Genomic DNA, 27,272 nt, shown 5'->3' with positions numbered 1-27,272 from the left:
ATTTTTGATTATTATATTTCAGAAAATATTGGAACAAATAATGAATTCTCAACTATTGGATTCATGCACTAATGGTTTCACCTGGAGTTACTAAAGATGAGCAGTATGTGTGGCAGAACGTGTGAACGTGGGTTTGTCTGAATTATTCACCTCAGAGGGGGTTGGTTTCCCCGACGTCAGGAGTTAAAATATAATACCATCACAAGAAACAACAAGTGATAGAGTTACAAAAGTACTACAACAGGATAGTAAATTATATAAAACAACTACTATTTTATTAGAGACCCACCGCCTGATATTAAATCAATTAAAAACTGTGGAACAACATGATGGTATTTAAAAGGGAATGTGGGTCAGGCAGGTCAATTTAACCTGTGGGCCAACAGGGTTAATGCGCTGCTCTCAGGAACATGGAGGGAACACAGGTAACGTAGAGCAGGCTCAGGCCTGAAGCTGTCTGCCGAGCTTGCCAACACTACATATCATCATATTAGGGCCACTTCCCATCGGCACGGAGAAATAAAAGGGGCGAGAAAATGTACAGGAAGTCATCCTGTGAAAACAAGATACCGAGAGCCTTTATGTTGAGAAGGAGGTCACTGAGCTGTTTTTTTTTTTCTTCTGAATGTGTTGAAGATGAATGACTTCACTATTCTGAAGTGGTTAAAAGACATACAGTATAGCTGGTAAACCATTTTAAAGGAGGCCTGTGTTAGATCTTGTCAATGAGACCTTTAGCCGGGGTGGCCGTGAATAGAAGGGTCTACGTTTAATTTTCTAATCCATCATTCCGATTGTACCGAGTAACAAAGGGTGAGGAGAGCAGCGGGGCATTCAGAGGCACCGGAGCATGCTGAGGGGTGCGTGTGTGGTGCTCCATGGAGCCAGTGAGGCCATGGCCCTTGGCCCTAAAAGCCCGGGCCAGCACTGGTGAGAATGGGGTCTGATGAGCTCAATATAGGCAAGACTAATACCATCACGTCCAAAGAATTGTTTAACCATGTTTGACTGATTAACCCAAACCCCCTCGATTCCACATCCAATCCATTTGTCCAGTTAAGTCTCCCGCACTCATCCGGCCACAGTGTGTGGATGGTGATGGTGAGAAAAAAGGAAGAAGTAAAGCGAGAGAGAAAGTCCAAAGGACAGCTTTTTTTTTGTTCTGCTTGCAATCCTCTGAACGGACACAGAACATGAGTTCCTGCAAACCAGCTGTTGCTAACGTTCAGAAGTCAGCGAGCTCTTGCCTTGAGAGAGATTTCAAGCAGAAAGTCTGCAGTGGCGCGTCAGCACATAAACCACATGGTGGTTTTTCCAAGTTCATGGGAAAAGGAAATCTAAAGGCACTCTCCCCTGCGTGGAAAAGAGGCTGCCAGGAAGATTAACTCAGCTTCCTTTTATAGCCTCTGACAAGAGGTTAAATCACACATTACACCGCCTGAGATGTCTCCTAGTAATTAGATCAAGAATATTACTCTCTCTCTCCTGCTCCTTGCAGACTGCGGCTGATCAAAGCCTAATGATGGTGTCAGGGCCATAGGCGGTGCTGGCTGGGTAAATCTCCCCATCGGGACGGCAATCTGTCAGGGCCGCGAGCCCTGCTAAACAGCACAGGACGTGAGCACAATGGCGCTTGACACAAAGTAGACTAAATGAACCACATCTTTTTACCAACAAGCGATCCATCAGCAGTGGACCATTAAAATTCAGAGTAATGATTATGCCTCTCTTTGTTTTGGGTCTAGGACTGTGTGTTGATATGTACACAAGTCAGCCGAGATGTTTAACGTGAGAGAGAGAGATGTAGGTGACATCTTTGAGTTTTAGCCCAATGTCGATGAAACCCGCCGTCTTTACGTGCCAGCACCTGGTCCCTCGCCGGGGTGAGGGGGCTACCGACTATTAATCTCAGAAAGCCGACACGCAGCGCAGGCAAACCCTTGGAATGAGACCCTGAGACGTCAGATGCACAGCAAGACGAATGCTTCTCTGTCACACAGCGACACGACCTGCCTCAGGACTCTTTACATACGAGCACTTTCAAGTATGCCTTTCAAATTGTGGCCCACCCTCCTTCCCCTGCCCCCACCCCATCTCCCTCTCTATCTCAATCTCATTCTGCGGATGTTACACCACTTCAGGGGATATTTTCTGACTAATGCAAAAATGGTGTGCAGTAACATGATAAAATTTTTCCCTTTCTAATTCAATGCTTCCTTTGTAAACAACCTTACCTTTTTATGTATGCGCGCTAGCGCCACACACACACACACACACACACACACACACACACACACACACACACACACACACACACACACACACACACACACACACACACACACACACACACACACACACACACACACACACACACACACACACACACACACACACACACACACACACACACACACACACACACACACACAGGCTGCAAACACATCACACATAATGGTCAAATTCCCTATTTGCTCTCAAACTCGATGGCTGCGAACAAAAGGGGGAAATGGCAGGAGATATGCCAATCATTAACTGTTGAAAGATGTTTGACAAAAGAGCCTTTTAAAGAACCTGACAGGTTCTCTTTCCCCCAGCACAACCAGCGCCTAAAAATGGGGGGCCCCAAAACAACAGACTCCGGCAAGAGGTCTGACCCCATTTTTAACCCCATACAGGTGGCACAGAGCTAACACAGGAAGCGGGAGCGCTATTCACAAGACACAGCTCTCAGAGATCCTTTAATCGGGCACAAAGACCACTCAATGCCAGTGAAGTGTATTCTAATGTGCAAAAAAGCAAATCCCCTCGAACACATTCAAAGACTTTAGTTCCTCTGTGAGAACTAAAAGCATCTGGTGAAGTGGGTTTTCAGAGACCCGGTGTAGAGTGACTGTGTAGAAACATTGTCTTGTGCTGTGAAGGCTGTAACAGTTGCAGTTCAAAGTTTAAGAAGCAAGTCTTAAAAGTGTGCAAGGAAAAATGACACGCAACGTCCAGTGTTTCCCCGAGTTTTAGCAGCGGAGGTGTAGAGCGCATACAGGGGAAAAAATAGTTTGAGCCCGTGCTCTTATTGATACTGCTTATCGATCCGTTACTTTATATAAGTATTCTTATCGGAATAAGTTTCCTTTTTAGTAGAAAAAAATGTAACAAAATGAGAATAGAATGGAATGTACAAATGTTTTGTTTCTCGTACTGTACACAGTAAATTGTTGAACACTGAACATCACTATTTTGGACAAATAACTAATATAAAGTACATGATGTGTGTTGAGTGATGGGACTAACATAAAGCCCATCCAAGGAAAAAAAGTAACACAACTCTATATACACAGGCAGACTGTTGGACGCTCCGGTTGTAAAGCGTTGAAGGTTTTTCACTATGAACCTGGTCACCTTTTAGCACCTTTACTTGCAAAACATATTTTACACTGGTGACAACGAGCGTCGTCTCCATTGATTTTGGTGAAGTACAACCAGACTTTTGACTGGTTCACTCTCTGCAATTGTCACAGAGCAGGTGAGTGTGTCTGTCTGTGCTCCGTGTGTCGGCGGAATGAGAGCTGGACACGCGGATCTCTCCTCAGGATTAGGAATAGCATAGAATTCATCATAGTTGTCTGCATTAATTTCTTCTATACCGTTGGAATCACCGATTACGTCGGATACTATGGTTTTCCATAATTTGGCCCCGGGGCCTGTTCAACACCTGGTTTCTGTTCCGATCCATAGATAAGAAAAATCCAGTAGCGGCGTACCGCCACAGCTGAATGTATGTAGGGGAAACCCTGACTTCATGGTAAAAGTCCTGCAAAGATTATCTCAATGCACAAAGACAGTAATGTCAAGTGTGTGGTCACCTAGTTCGGGAGAATAATGCATGTCCTGTCCGATTGTTGCTCAGCCGGGTTTAACTCCAGAGCTGAACTATGAACTGTGATTACAGCCAACATCCCCCCCGCAGAGCGACAACTGCATCTCTGCACATTCCAGGAAAGGCAGCCAGCTGAAGACAGCAAATACACCAGGGAGGAGGAGACATAAACAACATAAGCTAGTTTGAGAGCTGCACCAATGTTTACTGTCTCACTAATTCATCCCCTCTGCTTTCACAGCAGCGGCGGTATTTCAGCATGCAGTACGGCGGGGGCTGCTGATGCCACAGGTCTGTGTACAGAGGGCTCAGTCACAGGCTGGAGAGATTGTTTGGACAATGTAGGTGTCAGACGCACTGCCTGTCTGGAATAACGATTCAGTGCAACCTCTACAAGACAGTCTCTACTTCCTCTATTGGGGAGGTTCAATGAGAAACATAGTGTTTTTGGAGTGCAACTGTTGAAAACCCAGTGGAAACTTTTTGCCTCATTTGACTGTGCGTTTGCTGCTATCAGAGAGAAAGGTCTGCATTTGCTTTAAACAGGCAGTGAATGACATGCCAGAGATTAGCCCCAGAAGGTCACAGTCTTAGCCCATCCTTTTAGCCGCTTTCCACAACATAACCCTGGGCCCTTTTGAACAACAGGAAGAATGTCATCTGGTTACTTTTCAAGGCACGGAGATACCATTCACTATGGCCAACAATGGCTGCAAACAGGACCAGGGGGTTGGGAGGTTATAAAGGGCCCCACTCACTCCCCAGCACACTGGACACACACACACAAAAAATAAAAAACACACCCACACTTTGAGGCCTGGCGAAGCGATGCAACTGATGATAAACTGAGGAGGGTCATGACAAAGTGCCTTGTGCTGACTGCTCACCGCAGCAGCTCTCACAGCTCAGTCTTCATCCCTCCCCAGCACAGCTCTTAGCAACCAGGCTTTCAGATTCATCCGCTGCTCTAACACTTGGGAGAAGTGTATGATAACATAAGCTCCATCCTTCGGGCTGCTGTGTCCTGTTAAAGATTACAAAGTGCAAAAAACTGAGTTTGTGCTCCAAATTTCAAACAACTACTCTTTTGGCAAGAAAAAAAAAGGGATTTTAAATACCTAAAGTAGATGAATGCCATTGTATTATCATTGCAAGAGAAAATGCGAGATAACTGGGCTTATAGGAAAGAATTATGAAATGCAACCGAAATTCTGGGAAGCAAAAGTAGCATTTTAATAGCATACATCGTCCCCTTCGTTCAATGACAAGACAAAAACGATTTACTACTTTTCAGGTTGTAAAGGCTTGTTCTGAAAAGGCCTTCAGACTACAGCCAGGGCTGAAATCCTTCAACAATTTCGTCGCTAATAAACCCCCTGAAATATTAAAAATAAAGCCCAATTAGCCGACAGCACTTTACATCTCCTCCCTCTCTAATCCTCTGGTAGCTTAGTCCTATCTTATGTCTGCGCCAACTATGACACTTTGAGTTCACTCTCCCTCTATCCCCTCCACTTGATATCCCCCACAGCGTTACTGGTGCTTTGTTGTGGCATTCTCTTCGACCCCACAGACTGGGTCAGACTCTGAGTCTCTCTGGTGGGGGGCTAATGATGCCCTGATATGTACAGTTGGCATGGACATTGGAAAACTGCAGCAATAGCCGCGGACATGCTAATGGCATCCATTAGGATCGCTTAAGAGTGATATGGGACTCGCCTTGACGAAGGTTTGGTATTGGGGCGGAGATGTTCTGTGGCGGGTCAGTGATATGTTGGAGACGGCCTTATCTTGTGTCATAAACAGATAAGAGTATCTGCCTTGCTCTTCTGCTGTTCCTTGTGAGATGGAGGTTGATAAACAACCCAGTCATCTCCAGTGCCTCCGTCAAGCCTGATCAGACAGATGTGGTCCTGAACTAAGCCCCGTTCCCCCTGCTGCTCTGACTGCTGCTCGTGTCGGGGATTTCACCAGGAGGCTCAGATCCTTCCCCGATTGCCCTTCCCTGATTGCTGAAGCTCAAAAGGCCCTTTGGTCTTGGTGTTTGTAACATCAGGTTTCAGCACTGATTACGCAAACTACCAAGCAAGAGTAGGGCTTTTGGCCCTAATTGGACCTGCTGGCTAACATGCAAATCCATGCAAAAATAAAGAAGAAAAGCCATGAAGAATACAAAAATGTAGCAAACAAAGACACAATGTGTATCATTAATTCAGGCCTAACGCCTGAAGTTATTTGGCACGACATACAACAGCCCATGTGAACCAAACTAAATACCAATATAACAGCAGCTGACCGACAGCACGACAGTCCCTTGTTTGTCAGAGGTATCCAGAAGTTGCCCATGGTGTCCTAAACACCTGATCTGGATGTATCATGTGGCCGCAGTTTTGACCTGCGTTTGACCCTCACAACCGCGTCTCCTGACTTTGCCCACTCACACAAAGGCTGCCAAACATCTGCTCCCTGTCTGTAACTGGACTCATAACGCCGGGGAAGGTACTGGGTGGCCTCATACACAGCGTCTCCGAAAGGTGAGTGGCTGAGTGGCTAAGTGGGTGAGTGTAGGCTGACAGCTGCACTGTTGACTGGAGGACTGAAAGGTGGAGCGGCTTGGCAGGTCTCTGGTACCTGGGAAATTATCTGAGCTGCTATCCGGAAAGGGAAAGGTCGAGTGTGGTGTGGGGCGGCGGGAGGTCAGCCTCGTGCCTCGTTTAGCAAATGGATGATATTCAACAAATGCTGCTCATCTACGCTGTCCGGGGAGAGGAGAATATAAATCTGCTCATGCACATGAACTTCACAGACAACACCTGCAAGAGATTTTAAATACACAGGACTCCCGCTGGAATATGAAAGGAACAAATGAATTGCACTGGGGAGAATGCATGGTTACACATTTCCAATTCAAGCACTATATCTAAAATGCTACATCAAATGGCTGGCTTTTGAATAAACCAACACGAGCACGAGCCAAGTGGCTCAGTGCGGCGCGGATGATCATTGCGTCGAAAATATGCTGGTTAGCCGATCCATTTCACAGTCAACAATCTCTGAATCAGCACTGTTACTAATCAATGTATTTTAATGAGCTCCCTGTGAATCCCAACAACAGCTGGAACATAAAGAGCTGCTCAAGTTCTGTGGTTCACTCTTTGTGCCTTCTGATCTGTTATTCACAGTCTAGTTCTGAAGTCTCAAAGAAATAAAGCAAAGCTTTGATGTCATCCTCTCACTGCTGCCCGTCTGTAACGAGGCTAATGTTTGGAATCAGACCGTACCTCTGAAACACAAAACATCTGGGCTTCAGTGCGAGGTGCTCCGTGATTGATTTTGCTCCGTTAAAACGAATCAACTCTCACTAATAGGCGCTTTGCTGTTTGCTTATGAGAGGAAAGTTTGATAGAGCAGGACTGGTCTCTTGGAAAACTATGTGGGTGTGCGCATTACATTCACACTGTAACTCACTACCGTACTTTAAAGTTTCCACTCACAGTAAGTGTTGTCTACAATATTCATTTTCTGCAACCTCGACTACAGGCGACTGCAGAGACTGGGCGGCTAAAGCGGGCCAAAATGCTACACAAGTGTTTTAGAGGAAATGACTCTCCTCTGCTCACAATGTAAATCAATAAGATCCAATAAATTTGTCGGTGACTGGCCAAAAAAATCAAACTAGACGAACTTGCTTTCCTGTTGGTTCGCCCTCAGCAAAGACTCGAGGGTTTGCGGTGACAGGTCAAAGAGTCAGCACATGACTCATAGGCAGAGGAGGACAGACACTTGAGAAGCCGTGCAGGGATCTAATTAACGCGTGCATTCAAGTGGCATTTCAATTTGGTGAAACACTGTAATTTTTCTACAATGCTGACCGGCGTGTCATGAACAAATGAACCAGGTGCTCCTGGCATTTGGGCTTAATCTGCTTCTTTATAAGTAAGAGCGATTGCACACACATCAGCAGAAGCAAGCACGTGTTCACGAGCACACACACAGAGAGAAATTCATTAACTATTGTTCTAATGTCGAACTTTTACTGATTGCTGTCATTAGAGGTAGACTGCACTTTACAGATGGGGAGAGGCCTGACAGTCATTTGCTCCTAAAACCTAATTAATCTTCATTGTGCTGGGAAACATAGCACCTCAATGCAAAAAGGATTCCTTCTACACGATAATTGCAGCGAGTCGAGGGGCCCGAGTTTCCCAGACAACATGGTCTGAAATTTAATTATCCGCTCTTCGGAAAATGTAGGGGGAAGAAAGCTTTACGTTGCAAAACTGCACTTCTGGCCAAGTGATGTCAGGCTCTTTTTCAAGTGAGCACCGGGGCATCAGTGTGCACAAATCTCACCTGCAGACAAAAACCGAACCGGTCTCACATTTGTTGTGGTGAAGTAAGTTTAGCGGATTTCTTTACATTTAGAAGCTTCAAAATAGACATGCAAATGTAAACACAAGGTCTTTTTTCTAAATAATCTCCTCTACATTCCAAGTTTTTTTTTCCCATCTTACCATGTGCAGCTGATCACACCATCCATAGTCAAGTCAGTCACAGAGGTGTTGATGTTTGTTTTTTTTATCATATCCAATATCAAGCTCCAATATATGATAAAGCCAGACTCAACACAGACAGGCTGTGGCAACATTAACATTCCGCCGTGTAAAGATAAGGCGTGGGGGGTGGACATCGATAGGATCCCATTAGTTAAGTGCGCCCTTAGGAAACCCCGAAATTTGATCAGAGATGGACCTTTTCCTTCCAGACACCAACCATTAGACGTCATGGCAAAAAAAGAAACCCTGCTCTCCTCCTCCTCTGACACTACTCCTCCTCCTGCTGCTCTCCTCCTCCTCCTGCTGCTCTCCTCCTCCTCTGACACTACTCCTCCTGCTGCTGCTCTCCTCCTCTCCTCCTCCTGCTGCTGCTCTCCTCCTCCTCCTGCCGCTCTCCTCCTCTCCTCTCCTCCTCCTACTCCTGCTCTCCTCCTCCTCCTCCTCCTGCTGCTGCTCTCCTCCTCTCCTCTCCTCCTCTTACTCCTGCTCTCCTCCTCCTCCTCCTCCTGCTGCTGCTCTCCTCCTCTCCTCTCCTCCTCTTACTCCTGCTCTCCTCCTCCTCTCCTCCTCCTGCTCTCCGCAGGATCAGGACGAGCCCGGTGACGTCAACCTTTTGTTATCACCTTTAACACTTGTGCCTTTATAGGTGCGAGCACTTCCGCCATGTCGTCACACCGAGAGGCGCTGTTTGCATCTGTATCACGGGTGTGAAGATGACTGACTGACTGACTGACTGACCGACCGACCGACCGACCGACGGACGGATGGATGGATGCACGCGGGTCCCGGAAACTGTGTCGGCTCCTAGCAGTGGGGGAGACAACTTAAGTGACAGCATCGCCGTCACTTTGAAAGCCAGGAATAGCCACGACACGAGATAACCACACTGCCGAACTTCACCCCACCAGCCAGGAGAGGGGTCCAACAGCGTCTCAAGAGAGGAGGCGAGGGGGAAAAAAACTATCTGCATCACGATAATGACAATGATGAGGACAGATAATCACGAGGAGGATTTGGCAGCGCCTCATTATCTTCACCGGTTGTTGTCATACCGCAAAACACACACACACACACACACACACACACACACACACACCACTAGCTAACCAGCTCAGCAACACAAGACCAGTTTCATTCATTAACAGCAGCTGCGAGGCAGAATGTGATGCTCATTCGGAGCCCGAATAACAATATTTCTGACTCACAAGAGGCAGTTGAGCCGTGACGACCTACAGTAGACACACACACAGACACGCGCGCGCAGGACAGGACGGCAGTGTAGTAGCAGTGAACCTGCGTGTTGCCAGTGTGCCAGCTGACTGCCCAGGCTCCAGGCTATAGCTAACCTAGCCAGCCAGTGTGAAACATACACACTCCCATTGTTGCCCTCGCGAACCTCTCCCTGACATCCACGCCACCGTCTCAGAGGATGTCACACGGCGGCGGGCAGCGGGCAAGCTATTGAGAGGCGTCTACTTACTCTCCGTTCACCGCCGCGAAAGGCATCGTCTAGTGCGTCGCCATGGTTTTTGAAGAACGGACCAGATTGTCTCCCGTTGCCCCTGCGCCTCCGCCGAATCACTGCTGCTGCTGCTGCTGTCTGCGGCAGCAACTTTCGGCGCATGCGCAGTGCCCGGGACCGCTCGAGACTGCCCCTGCGCGCTGACTTGAAGGCGCGCAGGGGCAGTGATTGGACGCCTTTACGTGTTCGCAGGCGAGTGGGAGGTGGAATGGGTGAGATAACACAAAATAGATCATAATCCCTGCTCTTTGATATCCAAAATGACACGTCAGAGTCTTGTTTGGCCGTCCTCAATTGTCTGTCATCAGGGTTGGCAGACAAGCTCTGAGACGAAAGCTATGTACAAAAGAAAAATACCAATATTATTTTATGTGTTGATGGTTCAGCTCAAATGGATTTGCATAACATTTGACCATTTGTGAAAAAAATAATGGACCTGAAGTAACCATTAGTCAAATACTGTATTTGAGTAATTGAATGGAATGGTTGATTTGATTTGATTTAATTCTCATTGCAAATTTAGACTACACTGCGCTTCACTGCATTTTAAAGGGGGATACTGTACTTTTTTATTATTTAGGTTTATTTGACAGATATAGTTGCTTTGGAAATTAGGCTTTTACCCCAAAAACATTTAGTCACTTTGCAAATACCATCATGAGATCAAGCCTCAAGCCTCAAACTCAAATTTCCAACTCACTCAGTTTTATCATTGACGATGACAATCATTATTTGTTGAAATGAAATCAAACTTCAATTTACTTTGGAAAAATACAGCTTGTTGACGCTTTTTACTGGTCCAAATATAATATTTATTTGGTATACAGTTACACACCATTTGACTTGAGTTGTATTGCACTTGGATTTTGTGTCATTGAGCTCTGGTATTATGCATCTTGCAGGAAAGATTAAACCCAGTGAGAGAGACTTCACGGTCAATAGTGTCACATGCTTTGTGATTTGATGAAAGGTTCTATTTGTGCAGCCTGATGTGTGTAGATCCCTAATCAAAGACTTATATTTCTGTGACAACGAAAATAAATGACTCCATTACAATAGCTCACCTGCCCTCTCCACAGTATTGATACCGTCTTATTACAGCGAGAGACAGATGGACACCACCGAAGACTGTGGCGAGTTATAGGAATGCTGGAGAATGTGCGCCCATGGACATGTAATGTCATGTCAGTTTAGAACCTGCACAAAAGCAATCAAGAAGAGATGATTAGGCAGAAATTACAGATGTTCAACTATGCAAATATTTCAGAAATACAGCGCTGGGAAAGATAACTCCATGGCCCGGTTTCCAGTATGGACCGGGCCTATTATAATACTCTAGCCAATTTAGGCCTGCAAGCTTCACTTCCCCAATGAGCAAGTGAAAGAAGGGAGAATTTGGTCTGAAAGCCCAATCACACACAGCGCTCTGAGTTCAGCAGGTGGGGAAGTAGCAGCAGCAGGCTCCATCCGGCAATAATACAAAGTTAATGATGCAGAATGGTGTCTTTCTCCATACCGAAGAACACGTCAATACAGGATGTTTAAGAACGCTGTTCCTAATTACGCTTTTTAAAATCAACACTTGTGATTGATGATTTCAAAGGGAGGCATTATTGATCCACTTCACAGACAAGTCCCATCGATTGCAAGTCTAGAATGAATAAAAGTTTTTTTCCCCCTTTATCTCCCCCACTGAGAGAGAGATTGTACAATCAGAGCATCAGTGTGACCTATATGGGTAGTTTGGGGAGCTAAATCACCTCTTTTTTTAAAAAGCAGTCAGAACAAGAACATATAGAGAAGTGATTGCTGAATTGAGGGACCTTGGGGGACCTTCAGGGCATCACACAACAGTTAAATCTCTCCGCTTTCACATTTACCAGATGTGAATTTTTATTCCATCCATTCATTAATCTGTGGGATCTTTCACAAATCACCTATCTGTGGTGGGGCTTCTCGGCATGAAAAGGTTTGGGCCTTTTCCTTATAAAGAGTCAGCCAGCTGTGCAGCATCACGCCTCTCACCACAATCAGCGGTGCTTGAGTGATGGATGCTCTGACACACCTTCAGATTGTGCCCCCCCCCCCCACACACACACACACCTCTGCTCCCTGTTGACATGCCCCATGGCTCGTGTTTCTTATTCCATGGACTTTGTTATTCCTCATGAGCAGCATGGTCCTCTTATTAGGGGAGAAGGCATTGCCTGATCCCAGCTAGTGTTATTAGCAAATCAACAAGCGGGGGTTTCCAGATCCAAAAATCTCACATCACCTAGTAAAAAAAAAAAAAATCTGTACATTCGGGGAGATTTGACCTATCCCCTATCAATACAATTGTGTTCTATTTGAATGATACAAAACAAGAACTGCCGAACTGCAGCACACACAGGGAGGTCTTCTATAACACCAGTTTCAATCTCACTGGCAAAAGTGGCAAGTGCACTTCAAATGGCAAAGTGGGCTACAGCTTATGATTAAATGGTCTGCAGGCGAAGCCTTTTTGTCTATTTTCTTGAGAGAGAGAGAAAGAGAGAAAGCTTTTTCTGAGGCCAAAGTTAATGCAGTCATAGAAAGAACTCTGATACACTCCCACGTGAAATGGCCATGTGAGGAAAGCCCGGAGGGAGAAAAACAGGCCTTGAATGAATTTGAGAGGAGAGAGTGGGAGGGAGGCAGATAGAGAGAAAGTTCAAACATTACTGATCCTAAAATATCCTTTTGGTTTCTGGTTCAATTGGAATTTGGCAGTAAGTGTCTGCTAAAAGCTCCATTTTTGTTGCCCTTCCACTGCTACAGAGCTTTTAGAGTTAGATGATGACAGATTGTGCGCTACCTGATATCCTTCATCATCCTCCCCAGTGGAGGTGTTTGTTCCGCCCCGGGCAAGTCCTCGAGGACTGACAAACAGCCGGCGTGTCTGATGGACTATGGGGCGACATCTGCTCTGCCTGTCTTTGCCATACAGAATGAAAACAACGTGTCACAATAATCAATCAACATGCAAACGGTTGTCCTTTTGGTCAGATGATTAACCTCACAGACTTCGTGCTTGTCGCGTCATATAAAGTTGTCATCGTGAATCAGTCCTGAATCAGAGGCTGTGACTACATGAGAGAATGCTCCGAACACTCGGCATGTCCTCAACAGTCACAACTGTGCTTCGAGCACCCTTCAGGGAAAAGCTCTGTTGTGTGTACTCAAGGGACGAGAGGGACAGAAAAATCTGATCTGGGGTTATAGACGCACCGTCTCTCACAAAGCAATCTGGAGCATATCAACCAGAGCCAAAAGAGCCTTTTATCGCTTTCATCCATTTTAAACTGTAGGTTGCTCATGTCGACAGATGTGTTGGTGCGTCGCAATGAGCTGATGTGGAATTGTGCCGACTGATTTCAGCCTCTGAATATTCAAACCAGGTGGTACCGAAAGTTGTGCCCCAGGGGTTTGCAGGGGAATAAACTGGGATTTCTGCAAAATGACGAATGGCATTTATTTTTTATAGTTATTTTACAAATTATTGTACGTGTTATTGTAAATTCACCTTTCACAAAAATAGTTTCTCAACCTGTGTCCACTTGACACAGGTTGAGAAACTGTGTCAAGTGGACACAGCTAGGTCCTCTAACTTGAATTATCTTCTAACTCTTTTCTTTAGCCCTCTTTCTATTTCTTTCCTTGGTGCAATTGCTCTTAGGCAATCATTCTGTGGTCACCTAGACCCCGATCTGTCATTTCTGATATAGGAGGTGAAGTTGAATCTACTGCTGCAGTCTTTGTGCGTCAGTCCAGACGGGAGCATTAAGGCAAACACTAACAACTACACGAAAACAGCCTAAATCGAGTCGTGTCGGACGAGAGACGCTTCCCCCGGACGCTAGGGGGCAGTGCAGCCTCCACTCAGACCTCCGCGGACCCTCTTCGGGGCAGGAAGACGTCTGTCGTCGGTCAAAGCAACATGGTGTCGCCCTGTGAGCAATGTGAACGTAAACAGGGAGGCGCAGCTCTGAAGCGATAACTACCGTCACATCGACCAAGGTTCACCGGAGCCCCATGTGTTCCAGGGCGTGGGGCCGGCTCGTCCGAGACGCAGCCGAGGTCTGCAGGCGGACCGGCGGCTCCGCGCGACGGGAGAGTGCGTCATGGTTCCTCCCCGCGGGTCAGTGGCGCACGGCCCTTCTCCTCCTCACTTATATATAGTCAGACTGATGCCTCGTCATTCATTGAAGTCAATATATATATATATATATATATATATATATATATATATATATATATATATATATATATCACGACACACTGGGTCGCGAGTCAAGCACGGCGCTAGTAAACAACTTAAGTGCGGAATATACTGAGCTATTTTCAAAGGTCACACGTGACTTCCCTGAATGACGAGACAAACACGCCCACCAACATAAACAGCAGTAGCTTGTTTTCCTCAAAGTCGTCATTTCATGTCTGTGATTTAAAAAACACATGTTTAGATGAAATAGTTCACAACTGTGTCTTACTTGTTTCTTCACAAGACTTTTTTAACATCTCATCTGCTGAAGCCTCCGGGTCACATACGCTGAGGATGTAGGAGACATTAACCTGCTGCAATGAACAATGTTAAAATATTCATATAGTCTCTATTTTTCCTTGGAAAATGAAAAGGGTAGACTTTTTCTTTTCCATATTCTTATTTCTTTGAACACTTGTAGTGGAATATTTAGAATTCAGCGGACTCACACGCTGGACAACCAGGGGCCACCTACTTTCATCATAGATCTATTTCTGACGAATTGATTCTACTAATCCAATAGCGGTTTAGCTCTAAAATATCAACAAACATTCAAAACTGCCCATCACAATTTCGCAGAGTCCAGATGAAAACTGTCTTCAGATTGCTTGTGTTGTCCAACCAACAGCACAAAACCTGCATTTTTCAATGCCATTTACCATAATGTGAAATAGAGATGAATACATACATCCTCACAAAAACTGCAACCAGCAAATGTTTGACATGTATTCTTGATAAAAATTTGCTGGTTGCAGTTTTTGTTTGTCTGAAATAATCAATAATTTTCGTCAGATGATCGAAAATTATTAATTATTTCAGACAAACAAAAGTTTTGTTACCTCCAATGTTTCCCACCAAAGCACAGCTCTGCCTGTCTGTGTGTCTGTAGACCTGTTGATTCACCTCCTCATAAATCATATTTTGAATTGTTTACATCCATGTTTGGTTGTTTACACACACATTCTTATTCATAGTACTGAAAAAAACAGGGTGCCACTTTGTGACAACCTTGCTCTTTAGTGCTTCCCTTAAGATGTGTCATTCATGGATAAAAGTGTAAAATATTTATGTGATTCCCAAAGGACTACTCCGTGTGCACAAGCACCCCGACGCTAAGATTGATTGAGATGACAGATTTTATGACACGATATACAATTTTGACAGGGAGAATGCATAATAATGATGTCCGTTTAGCATTCAGGTAGGCACAATCAGTTCCCCCCGCAGCCCTGCTGGCAGTGAGGTGATGGATATGTTGTTGTCTTTACAGGAAATGCCGCCTGCAGCAGAGGAGGGAGGAATGGATTTATCTTCACTCCTGCCCGTTTTATCACATCAGAGGCGTTTCTCCACAGACTGATGAAAGGCAGAGCAGCCGAAGCAGATGGCAGCTTTTATCGCCTCCCAGCCTCGGTTCTGCCGGACAGCGGTAACCAGACCACCGCCTCTGAGATTTATATCCCCCAACTCATCTGATCATTCTGGCCCCCGAATACTGCTGATGTCATGCTTCGAGCAGTCTCACGTTCCTGCTCCTGTTTTTACTGCTGTCATATTCGCTTTTATCGCCTTTCTAATGACTAATTGGACTTTTTTTCCTCCCCTCCCCACAGGTGAACAACTGTCTTTGTTACTGAGACATCCAGATCAGCCTGACAACTCCAAGGTTTTGAAAGTGGCGATCATAGGTTCCCCAAACGCTGGGAAGTCCACGTTGTCCAACCAGATCCTTGGCAGAAAGGTCTCTGTCTTAACCGGCTCTGTTTTGAATCGTCCTCTCTATTAATGTGTCTGTGTTACCGAGGAGGAGATGACACTCTTTAATAAGTCAATGCTCATTTCTTCAAGGTGTTTGCTGTGTCCAAGAAAGTGCATACCACACGGTCACGTTCCCTGGGCGTCCTGACTGAGGACGATACACAGATAGTAAGAGCTTTTCCACGTCTCTCCTGACGCCTTTCAACACTGTTCAAAATCCAAATGCTTAAGTCAAGTACATATGTGTGTTATTCTTTATAGATTTTACTGGACACTCCTGGTCTCACCACGGCATCAAAGGTTAAAAGGTGATCTTTTATTATTTTATTAGATTGTTGTTATTTTTAAAAGTCTGTTGTCCCTCCATACAGTACAATCGTACAGTGGACCGTATGAATGAACCTTCTGTTTCAACAGACACCAGCTAGAGAAAACTTTGCTTGTGGATCCCTGGAACACAGTCAAAGAAGCAGACCTAGGTAATTCATAAACATTATTAGTTGAGTTGTTCTTTGTGACATTCATTTGGTAACATATAAGTGGAATATAGTGCCTAGTTTCAACGACTTATAATGGGAACATTTGCAGTGGTCGTGGTGGTGGACGCGGCGGACAGATGGACGAGCAGCCGGCTCGACTTCGAGGTGCTCAAGTGTCTCGCCCAGCACAAAGACATCCCTGCAGTCCTGGTCCTCAACAAGGTATTTATTCCATCAGTAATTTACACGCTTTACATGATCATCAACGACCTTCCCAATCCACAGGAATCACCATTTGTTCAAAGTTTTAAAATTAAAATCTGATTTGTTCTTTGTGTACAATTCATGTTTATTCACAGCTACATATATAATAATTCTTTTTAGGGTCCTTTACTACCCGAGGGAGGTTCTTAAAGGGGTAGTTAGCAATTCTAAAGCAATACACGTTTTGTAAAAATCTGCAACTATATCCTGTTGGCTTTGTGTGTGCACGCCGGAATAAAATCTGGGTTTTACAGCTCAGCCCTTGCTCTGTAAATCAAAAACTAAAAAATGGTGCGGACGGCACCACAGGACATCGCGAGTGCAGTTTGAAAACATAACTCGACGATACCTTAAGAGACATGTTGGCAGGTGGCGATGCTGCTCCAGGGTTTTGGCCTGGTGGTTAACGCTTTCAGTCTCTGAACAACAAAGAGAGAAACAAGCTTTTTCAAAATCGCTTACTGCGCCTTTAATTGATCAAAATGTTGTTTTACACCTGAAGTTCAAGAACAAGACTGTCAATATTCAGCATATTTTGCAATTGTAAACAAATCCCATGAAAAGACCCAAAACAACAATGACTTAGATTGTGTCTCATTCCTGTCTGACTTCCCCATGATGTCCGTGGAACTCCTCTTCGAGCCCATTTAATGCCGCTGAAGATTTAAACAGCTCATGCTTGCAAAAGGCAAGAGAGGCTGCTGGGTAGCTCCCTGTAAACCTGCTCCAGTGAGTATTTACAGCAGCAGGAGGGTGTTTGTGGGACTGAATCAAAATAAACTACAGCGTCATGTGTGTTCATGGTAATGAAGGGACGCGTCACCCTGTGCAACAGTGTGGCTCATTGTTGTGTTTTAAACAGGACACAGACTTGTTGGTTTTGGTGTTTTGCTGGGATTTGTTGACAATTAGAAAAATATTGACTATCACCAGACTTTCTGAATTAATTAATATTCACCTTTAATGTGGTTTCTTATTAACCTAGCGTAGGTCGGCACCTCTAGGTTCATTTTTGATTTCAAAGATGCGTTACCAACGGACGCAGAGGTTGTTTACAAATGTCACTTCTGTCCATGTCGTATGATAAACCCCACCCATTATCAGATAATCGGTTGTGAATTGACCGGGAAGTTTTCAATGGAGGGGATCTAGGCTGTTTTATGGCAGAGCAAATTTAAATGAGCTCCCAGAATTCGTCTGGGTCCCAGGATAGTGTCTTATTGATGTCCTCACTAATTCTCCTCTCCCTTTAAGGTGGACCTGGTGAAGGCTAAGGACAAGCTGCTGGACTTCACAGCAGAGTTGACATGCGGTGTGGTGAACGGACGTAAAATGCGGGTCAGGCAAGTGATCAAGCCTCCGTGGGCCGAAAAGAGGCCAGAGAGGGATCCGGAGTTGCTGCTTGACGAGGACGACGCGGAGCCCGAGGGCGGCGCTGAGCCGAACTCCGCGCTGACCAAAGAGCAGCTGAAGGCGCTAAGGAGCCAGCAGGGCTGGCCTCACTTCAAAGATGTCTTCATGCTGTCCTCTGTGGACGGAGAGGACGTGGAGACACTGAAGGTACACAGTAATGGGGCCATTTAAATTTTTATAACATCCTTCACAGCCATACTGAATTATTATTATGATGGCTGGCACTGCTTCTCTTTGGCTGTGTCTGATGTCTGAAGGCAGTGATTATGATGTTACTCCCAGGAGGTTTTCTATGCTTGAATCAGTCTTCAGTGGAACTGTGTTTTTGCAAAAGTTAGTTTGGATTAGAACAGCTCACAGCAGTATGACGTCCCAAACAGAGATGCAAGCTTCAGCCCACGTCTCCTCAGAATAGTAAAAGTTGTTTTTTTTGTATTTATGAATTTTCTTGCGGGCCATACATGGCTGGAGGTTACCTATTAGGTTATTGTCAACTGTATCATACGAACCCTTAACAAATATTTGCAAAATAAATTCTAAAAAGAAATCTGCCTATACCCTACTGAAAACCTATGAGTAGAACAGAAACTGAACACTTAACTAAAATGACCCATCCCAGAGTGAAACCAATACAGTACCTTTTTTTTCGTACTTGCAGAGCTACTTCATGGTTGCCGCCAAGCCGGGGCTATGGCAGTACCACAGTGAGGTCCTGACCGACCAGAGTCCAGAGGAGCTCTGCACCAACATCATCCGAGAGAAGCTCCTGGAGTATCTGCCCAAGGAAGTGCCCTATTCAATGACACAGGTGACTTGTGAACCGGTTTCTGGGGGGACTATCTGCGACACGTGGCGATCAGCCGACAGCCGACCGACAACACCCATTACGTCTCACTGCACTGATTCTTCACACTCACCCTCACTTCACATGCTCACATGTGCTGCCATGCAGCTATAGGACGCAACCTCCACCTGCTTCACTCCTTTTCTTCATTTGCTCCACGGCCATTTTGTCTCTGTTGATTGATTCCCAATTGAGCATTGTCATTGGTCACATGTCGGTTTGTACTCCTGCATCCACAGGTAAAGAATGACACCAGTTTTTAATAGTGACCATATGTGGCACATGTGAGTTGTTCCGACAAATGATCAACACAAGAATTCAAATGCAAATATTTAACACTTAAACAGCATTGTTACCCTGCGTTCAATTATACCTCGGAACCAGGAGTTGTGATTTATGGCCGACCAATTCCGACATGGAGGTCGTAATCCAAAGTTCGAGGAAATAATGGAACGCAGGGTCAGGCTCATGTGGAGGACTTTTAACAAGCAAAGAATTCTAGGATATGTAGTATTTGTCACTGCTGCCAGCAACTGACATTTCATGTTCCACTTCCAACTTGTTTTTTTCTTCTTTTTTTTTGCTGAAACCCACACTGTGTTGGCTGTTTGAGAAACGGTATATTACTCAAATTTTGAATGTCTTTATTTTCAGTCCGTTGAACTCTGGCAAGATGGAGAAAATGGTGAGCTCCATATTTCCATGAAACTTTATGCCAAGAAAGACACTCACATGGTAAGTGTTCTCTGCACATTTAAATCTTTTGTGTCTGTGATTAGAATATATATATATATATATATTTTTTAAACCATCTGAAAACATACATTTTCAGCTGGTTAGTTAAAGTAGGTTAGTATACTGTACATTTTCATCTTCATCATCTTTTCATTGTTGTGTATTATTTCACACCTACCTCATATGTTCTTGTGTTGTATGTGACTCTGCTGCATTTCCTCTCTCTGGTTACTCCATATATCTAACACTTAATCCCGCCAAGGTTTCCACATAGCATCTTTATCATCATAGTCGGGACGCAAAAATGAATGTTTTCTTCTGCGTCAGGGGTTCTTTTCTTCTTCTTTTTTTACAGTAATCAGATGTTCTGTGAATGCAGTACAAACAAACCACTAAAACAATCACTTTTAAACTAATTTAAGATGCTGAGGAGTGGAAGCAGTGAAGTGGAAGCTTCTAGAATTAATTTGCTGCCTTGAGGTTCCCCTTTCGTTGTGTTCTTAACTTGTAAATATTTGAGCAGCTTTTCTAAACCATACATATTTGATGACGAAGAATATTTGAAGCTACGTCTTTCGCCAGTGAAATGATTCAAGGCCAGTGACCTCCAAGAGGAGCGAGTTGGACCAGCACCGTTCTTTAGCTTCTATGTCCGACAGAGGAATAACTACAGAGGTGCAAAGTGTTTCAGAAGTTGAAGGGATGACTCGCCCTAAGGAATCAAATCCCATTTGTTTTATGAATAGTCCCTCGTATGAGACTATATTGTTTGGTTTTCTTTCTGACTAAATCAAAAATGACTTCAACTCGGTGCAGTGCTGAAGATGTGAAAACAAGTACCAAGTCTCAACGTGAGGCAGAAACACATTGGATGAATTGTTGAGTTTTTATGGTATTTCTATGAATATTCCAATGAATAGTAGTAGAAGTATTTTACCATATAGTTTTTGGTGATCATTTAATAAGGATGCATCTTATCATCTTGAACTTATATAACTTTCAATACACTGTATTCTGGTGTTATGTCTACAAATATCATGGTACCGTCTTCCTCAGGATCCCTTTAAATTCAAATATGTCTTCCAAACCTTTTCAAATGTTCTCCCTGAAGTGAAAACAGAAAAATAAAACCCATGGCCCTGTCTACTCACTGGCGCTCTAATGTCTTGCGTCTGCAGCGGATGGTGATCGGCACAGGCGGCCAGATGGTAGCGCGGATCGCCCGGGAGGCGGGCGAGGACCTGGGTCGCATCTACCTGAGGGATGTGAAGCTGAACCTTTCGGTCAAGCTGAGCAAGTGAAGAGGACGGAACGGACTTCAATGGGGAAATCCTGAGGAGATGATGATTATGAGGTGGAGGAGGTGGTGAAGGTGGTGATGAATCCCGCTGGATTTCTCTGCAAAGGACAAACCTGAAGAGTCGCGCGAAGGATAAGATCCCGTCACTGAAGTCTGAAGTGGAGTTATGAACTGTGCCCCCGGGGCCCAGAGCTCCGTCTGACGTGGCGTCTCTGAGGAAAAGAGATTGTACTCGAACGTTTGGTGTTTTCATCAGCTGCATTCTTTCATGTGTCCCCATAAGACGTACAAGAATTTTTTTGTTAAGATTGAACAAATTAGATTCAGCCACTATACTGAAAGAAATATTCTAACTGCTATTTTTGTAAAATAAAAGTGGGATAGAGATTTTCTGGGGTTATATGATGGTTGACAGTAGAAGATGCCGGGAAAAGGGGGGGCAGACGTTATGGCTCATTGTCAGACTGGAGGTCGCCTCCTGCTTCGTGATCTTAATAAGTGAAATGGAGAAAACGTGGCTTAAAAGCCAAGCGGCAAAAAAAATAAAATGTGGAAAATTATAAGGTATTTGTTTAGCACCCATATATTTTAGGTTACATACATAAACATAGGGCTGTAGTCAGGCGGATGTTTTGACACGAGTTTGACAGTGCGTTCGTGGCTGAGCTGAGCTGGCGAGGTGTAAAAAGGGGCTGATGGTTTATCTTTGGCTCTCAGAGCTTCTTTTTTTTACTTGGCGGGCACGGACTGCAGATAACTGAAGTGGGACCTGCACAGTTCGTGTTCACTCAGACGTCCCTGATGTACCATCCACCCCTTGTTCCCTGCACTCCCACATCACTTTAGCCTTTGAAGTGTGGCCATCCATCCCTCTGACTATCACTTTTTTTTGTTCTGCTGCTTCTTCCTCTCTCTCCTCCTCCCTGCCCCCTCTTTTTTCTTGTCTCTCAATAAAGCTGGGCTTTATTGAGAGACCCCCCCCCCCCCCCCCCCCCCCCCCCCCCCCCCCCCCCCCCCCCCCCGAGGGCTGAATTGTCTCCCTAATGGATGGCAAAATGGAGCGCTAACCTGATGCTAAAATGGGTCAGATAATGGTGATTAGATTCATCCCTGCTGCCTGTGAGTTAACGCGACAGTTACTCTATCCGGGGCATCTTGATGAATAACCAGCCCGTGGCCTGAAGCGAGGGCGATGGGAGGGGGAGGCCTTGAATGTCTCACAGAAGCTGTGTCAACCCCTCGAGCTCTCTCTGCAATGGCTGCTTCCCAGTGATTAGACGAGCCGAGGTGCGCAGCAGAGATCGCCACTAAAGACAAGCCAACTGCCGCTTAGAAATATCATAACTGATGCAAGTCAGGCGGGCACATTAAAGCAATCCCACAAACACGACGTTCAGAATGCTGATGCCCTGCTTCAGATATGCTCTCACACACACAAAAAATAATGAGGCGAGCCGTAAGCTTCATTTTATATGCAACACATGCTTTATTTAAGTACATCTTAAAAAAATAAAATGGGATCAGAAGATGTTTCTTCAATTTAATAACACATCAATCAGAGTCCTCCTCCTTTAGGTCCAGATGACATCGAGCGAGGGCCATGGAACCCTTACCATTGCTAAAAACTCAGTAATGGTAACGGTTTTACGGCCCTCCTCTGCGTGTGCAGCCCGTGGTCCGTTCGGCCTCAGTGTGTGTGTGTGTGTGTGTGCTGCTGATGGTGCCCAGAGCGGGAATGAAACCCTGGATAGTACATCATCTATACTGTAGTGTCTCTTTAACAAACTTACAGTATAAGATGATATCCTGTCCAGGGCACAAGACATAATGACGGGGGGCAGTGAGTTGTGGCAATCTGCGAGAGGAAATGAAGACGACTCGTTAGTGAAGCAAGCAGACGAGGTCAATCAATGGCAATACGTTAACAACATGGTAAAATTGTACTGGAGAATGTCCTTTTTCAATAAAATACACTTTCAAAACAATCCTGTGTTGCATTCTCACCTTTTTCCACATTCAAGTGTTGTGTCTTCTGTGGCTCGCTGACTCTTCCCCTCCACGACGTCTTCACGTTTCTAAAAGCTGCCACGCGTCCACTTCAGGTTCACGGTCTCCTGTCCGGTCTGCCGGCCCCGGGCCCCGGCACTTAAAGGCCCCCCCCTGGCTCATTAGCATACTGTGATGACATCTGGGGCCGGACCACACGAGCACGGGTTGAACTTTTATTTCTTATCTGGCCCGAACCTGACTTGCCTCCGTGCAGTGACGGTCCACGCCCTTGGTTACACCCGGCTGGATTCGCAGCATGGACTGTCAACGGCTATTTGACAAATAGTGGACAGAAGCAACAACCTGTGCTGACACTATATATCATTATCATAGTTAAGTATTCATTTTCTGTAGTTTATAATATCAAATACCTTTTTTTGTGTGTTTTCCTTCAATCTTGTCTTATTTACCCCAAATAATTTTTGCCTACAGAATTTGGTGGTGAACTTTGACCTGCCTTGTTCAAACCTACCCAGTAAAAAGAACTCAGCACTGAGTCAAAAACACAACCTCTCTACTGTCGATTAAAAAAGAAGCTCTGATGTTTATGTCACAATGAATCTAATGTTCACCATCTCTAAAGTCCTCTGAATCTCATATCCCCTTCGGATTGATGCGCGATGCTTTCACAGATTGGAATTTAATGCTTGCGATGTGTCAGCTGATGACATGCTGTCTGATTTATTAAATTATTAGGGATTTCTTTCTCGTGTGCCGCGACAGATTCCGGGATATGCAGAGGTGAGATCTGTTCTTCTTCTTCTTCTTCTTCTTCTTATTTTTATGTATGTCACGTACACACACAAACACCACGTGTCAAATTATGCCTGGCCTGAGACCGAGCAGGTTAGCAGCTGCGGTTTGTCCCTTAATCCCTGACGGTTTGTCTACATTCCTGAATAACTTGGTTTTTTGATCAAAGATAGAGGTTTCCTGAGAAATTCATCCCTTATTTCCTTCCCTGAAGAACTCTTGACTCATTGAACTTTAACCCAGATATTGATTCAAAAGCTTGTTAAGTGGAAAGAGTGCAAAAAGGTCAACACTGATAACACACGTGCTCCAACACTCATTAACATAGAAATATTGACAGAATGTTCATGTCTTCAGTTACTGTAATTTTGTATTTTTAACAACAACAGAAACCCAATAATACACTTCTTTGCATACTGTGCTTCTTTATTTTCCGTGAACTGTGACACGTTCTTTCCGAAAGGTCTCGGGGTGTGGGTGGGACACGGCGGTTGCCATGGCAACGTTCTCCCTGGTCAGGGTGTGGGGGCCTGTTCGGGGCGTGAGATGTCCTCCTGCGGGCTCAGATAAAGATGGAGGTAGGACTATCTGGGCGGTCCAACTTTTTATCTGCAGCAGAAATGTTTCAGGTTTTTTTTGCTACAAATTTCCTTTAGTGTTCTAAGATAAGTTTTGTTGTTGTTGTAATTTGTATGGCAATGCAGTTTCATCGACAATAATCAGAGGGAACTTGTTGAGGTTTGATCAAACCGTCTGTATCTGTAGTTAAGAGAAGATGAGACGTTCGCTCAAACCTGTGGGTTCTTTCTTCCACAACAATCTAAATACCATGACATCATGTAGAGCCTCTCATCCCCCCGTTTCTCCATCACATGCCTTATCCAGCATGTGATGGATTCAAAGGCCCCCCATCCCCCTCCCTCCAAACACCACTGGCACATTGTGGCACAAACAACATTGTGGAAATATCGTTATACAAGTAGAGTAATTAACAAGACATTATGATCTTCCTCTGAGGCAACACAAGGTTGAAAAGAAATGAATGAGAATTTTATTATTTTTTCTCTCTCCCTCTATGTCTCTCGCTTCCTTTTGAACTTTTAGTTTTTCATCCATCTGTCGTTGACTGAGTATAGTTCACCGTTTCAGAAGTTTGAAACATCTGGTCGGGTGTAATTTGAGCCACATGATATATTTTTAATAGAAGCGAGAGCCACAAACATGGCTGCACATAAGTTTGGTTTAACTGTGAGAGCAGCTGCCGCGTCTCTGTAAAGGTTGTGTTCGTGGTCTGTTCGCCCCATTGTTGTTAAAGACTCTGGGACATGAACAGCGCGGCAGCTGAAAGTCTGCACTTATTTCACACTTATTTCTCATTTATATATATTAATTTTAAAAAATGAGCTTAAGAGGATGAGCAGAGCTGGTATGTACCTGAGTACATTTGCTCAAATAGTTAAGTGCAGTTTTGAGGTACTTTACTAGTGATGCTACTATACATTTGTGATTTGTTTTTGTTTTTTTCCTTTGCTCCCTCATTAATCATGACATGGTATCAGATAAAGCTTGTCATGCTCAGGTATGAAAAAAAAAATAGTGAGTGCATTTTTAAGGCGTGATTAACCAAAAACAAAATATGTTCCTCAGTATTACTTGCTTAGGTTTATACCAGGTCAAATTTGGAAGAGACTTTTGAAAAAGTGAAGATCATGGTTCCCCAAAGAAATTCAGTGACAGAGACCAAAACCGCACTGATGAAAGTCAAAGTCAAAACTTCAGTGATTTACATATGAATCTGAATTTGAAATAGTACAATTTGAAGCTAAACAACAGGTTAAGGTAGACACATGTTTTTTTTTATAAAGGGAATTGGCATCTGCAAAATATTTTTATACAATATTAGATTTTAATCTTCACCACTTTCCAGACATCCAGTGGTTTCCCTTTAATTCCACACCGCCAAAAGCACCTTGACAAGCAACTTTATAATCGTATTAATGTGATGAACTTATCATTATTATCATTTTGTGGCAGTATAACAACACATATAACGTTGACATATACTTATATCATGCTCCCAGTTACTTTGAGTCAAACAAACAGCTACCAGGATGTTAACAGATCAACTTGAAAATAATCCGAATCATCTCGTACATTGGAAAACGTTTAGCAGTATTATACTGGTACTGGTGTTTTCTAATGGTTATGATTCATTGACAAGAACTGGAATATTCGGCTGCTGCAGTTTCTGAGTTCTCTGTCTTTGTGTGTGTAAGCGTGTGTTAGGTGACTCTGACTGCCCTCTGCAGGTTGAATATAAATATGTCTCTGGGTCAGACTGTACTGTACCTGTACACTCACATCCTCCATCAGCCGAAGCTCAATATACACATAAAGCGCAGTGAGACGCCGATGACGACAACAGCAGCAACTCGACCAGCATTCTCAAAACACGCAGAAGAACAGAAAGCAGCCACATATCATAGAAATAATATGATACCATTCTGTATGTAACTGTGCAAAGCACATGTTGCACACATGAACTATTGCTGGAGCAGCATTGAGAAAGGAAAACACCAATAAGTCAGGTATAAAAGAATCCATTATGGCAAAAAATACTACCGGAAATAGCTTGAAAAATTGTAATACCACACATTACACATGTCAGCTGTGAAGCAAAGTCATACATAAGTCATGCAGTACAAAATATCAACAAATATTGTTATTAAAAATCTAGTAAACACTGGGAATCCATACACATCTGAGGAGTACAAAGTAGACAACAGGTATATACTGTAGAGTAACATGAGACATGTTATACTATATGTCCCATGTTAGGGTTTTCTGTCTAACACTTTAAAAAATTGATTCATAATGACAGACAGGCCCAATATACTTAATCAATTCATCTCTCGCTTAATTCACTAATAAAGTAACTGTGATTTGAAGCATTATGGATGGCATTTTGAAGATATCTTTTTTCCACAGCTTCACCTTGGTTATTGCACCAGCACCCCGACCTCTGACCCCTGACAACGAGGTCATCCAACCAAATGGAGGTCAACGACCAGAGGACTCATCTGCAGCTTCCTGTGTCTCTGCCTTCATGTGCCGAGAATCTGCACACACACACGACTGACGGTGGTGCTTATCTGCATATTATGATTAATCTCCCAAATATTTCAGCACCTACGCTCTGATGCTGTTGTTAGCTGTGTACTTTTAATACCTTTTGTAAAATCTTTTTCATCTCCATTTGCCCTTGAACTATAAATTCAATTTTACATGTTAAGTGTGTAAGGTGATTTGGTTTAACTCGTACTGTAGAGGCGCTGAAATCTTCTTGAGCCAACAGTTGTGAGACAACAAATCGAGCCTTCCTGATCCAATACTGTGTTAGAGACAGACACTGAGGCCAACGGGAGGAGGTATCGCTTTTA

General features: G+C 44.3%; 2 protein-coding genes and 2 long non-coding RNA genes across 5 annotated transcripts in view; 2 read left to right on the top strand and 2 right to left on the bottom strand.

The window, feature by feature from the left end:
* fam222ba (family with sequence similarity 222 member Ba) overlaps window positions 1-14,102 on the bottom strand; it is a 33,953-nt gene extending 19,851 nt beyond the window's left edge. The window contains exon 1 of one of the 2 annotated variants that reach the window (XM_035626413.2): window positions 13,978-14,102. The gene's annotated coding sequence lies outside the window, so the exon portion shown is untranslated. Of the gene's footprint in view, window positions 1-9,913; window positions 10,276-13,977 lie in introns of those variants that run through there. The other variant, XM_035626412.2, reaches the window with a different exon arrangement.
* eral1 (Era-like 12S mitochondrial rRNA chaperone 1) lies at window positions 13,982-21,590 on the top strand. The gene is made up of 11 exons (XM_035626420.2): window positions 13,982-14,114; window positions 15,508-15,666; window positions 15,851-15,978; window positions 16,086-16,163; window positions 16,257-16,303; window positions 16,413-16,474; window positions 16,584-16,696; window positions 17,993-18,298; window positions 18,810-18,959; window positions 19,650-19,730; window positions 20,909-21,590. Exons 1-11 carry the CDS (start codon window positions 14,009-14,011, stop codon window positions 21,029-21,031), a joined length of 1,353 nt encoding a protein of 450 aa, XP_035482313.2. The 5' UTR covers window positions 13,982-14,008; the 3' UTR covers window positions 21,032-21,590.
* A 902-nt stretch (window positions 21,591-22,492) lies between these two features.
* LOC118301180 lies at window positions 22,493-23,212 on the bottom strand. Its single transcript, XR_004790239.1, has 2 exons — window positions 23,035-23,212; window positions 22,493-22,885 (listed from the first exon to the last, which is right to left on the bottom strand). It is a non-coding gene; the product is annotated as an uncharacterized LOC118301180 (long non-coding RNA).
* Window positions 23,213-23,292: 80 nt separating this feature from the next.
* Window positions 23,293-27,124, top strand: LOC118301183. The gene is made up of 3 exons (XR_004790241.2): window positions 23,293-23,820; window positions 24,296-24,410; window positions 26,821-27,124. It is a non-coding gene; the product is annotated as an uncharacterized LOC118301183 (long non-coding RNA).
* The last annotated feature ends 148 nt before the right edge of the window (window positions 27,125-27,272 follow it).

The sequence above is a fragment of the Scophthalmus maximus genome, chromosome 2 (assembly GCF_022379125.1).
Source record: "Scophthalmus maximus strain ysfricsl-2021 chromosome 2, ASM2237912v1, whole genome shotgun sequence".
Taxonomy (NCBI): domain Eukaryota; kingdom Metazoa; phylum Chordata; class Actinopteri; order Pleuronectiformes; family Scophthalmidae; genus Scophthalmus; species Scophthalmus maximus.
The sequence above is the reverse complement of the archived record's forward strand: the minus strand, read 5'-3'. Positions and strand labels throughout refer to the sequence as shown.

Excerpts from the sequence above, each read along its gene's own strand:
- eral1 (XM_035626420.2), top strand. The coding sequence starts at position 14,009 with ATGTGTTCCAGGGCGTGGGGCCGGCTCGTCCGAGACGCAGCCGAGGTC. Across the intron at positions 14,115-15,507 it reads GTCATGGTTCCTCCCCGCGG|GAAATGCCGCCTGCAGCAGA; the intron begins GTCAGTGGCGCA and ends TTGTCTTTACAG. Across the intron at positions 18,960-19,649 it reads TGCCCTATTCAATGACACAG|TCCGTTGAACTCTGGCAAGA; the intron begins GTGACTTGTGAA and ends CTTTATTTTCAG.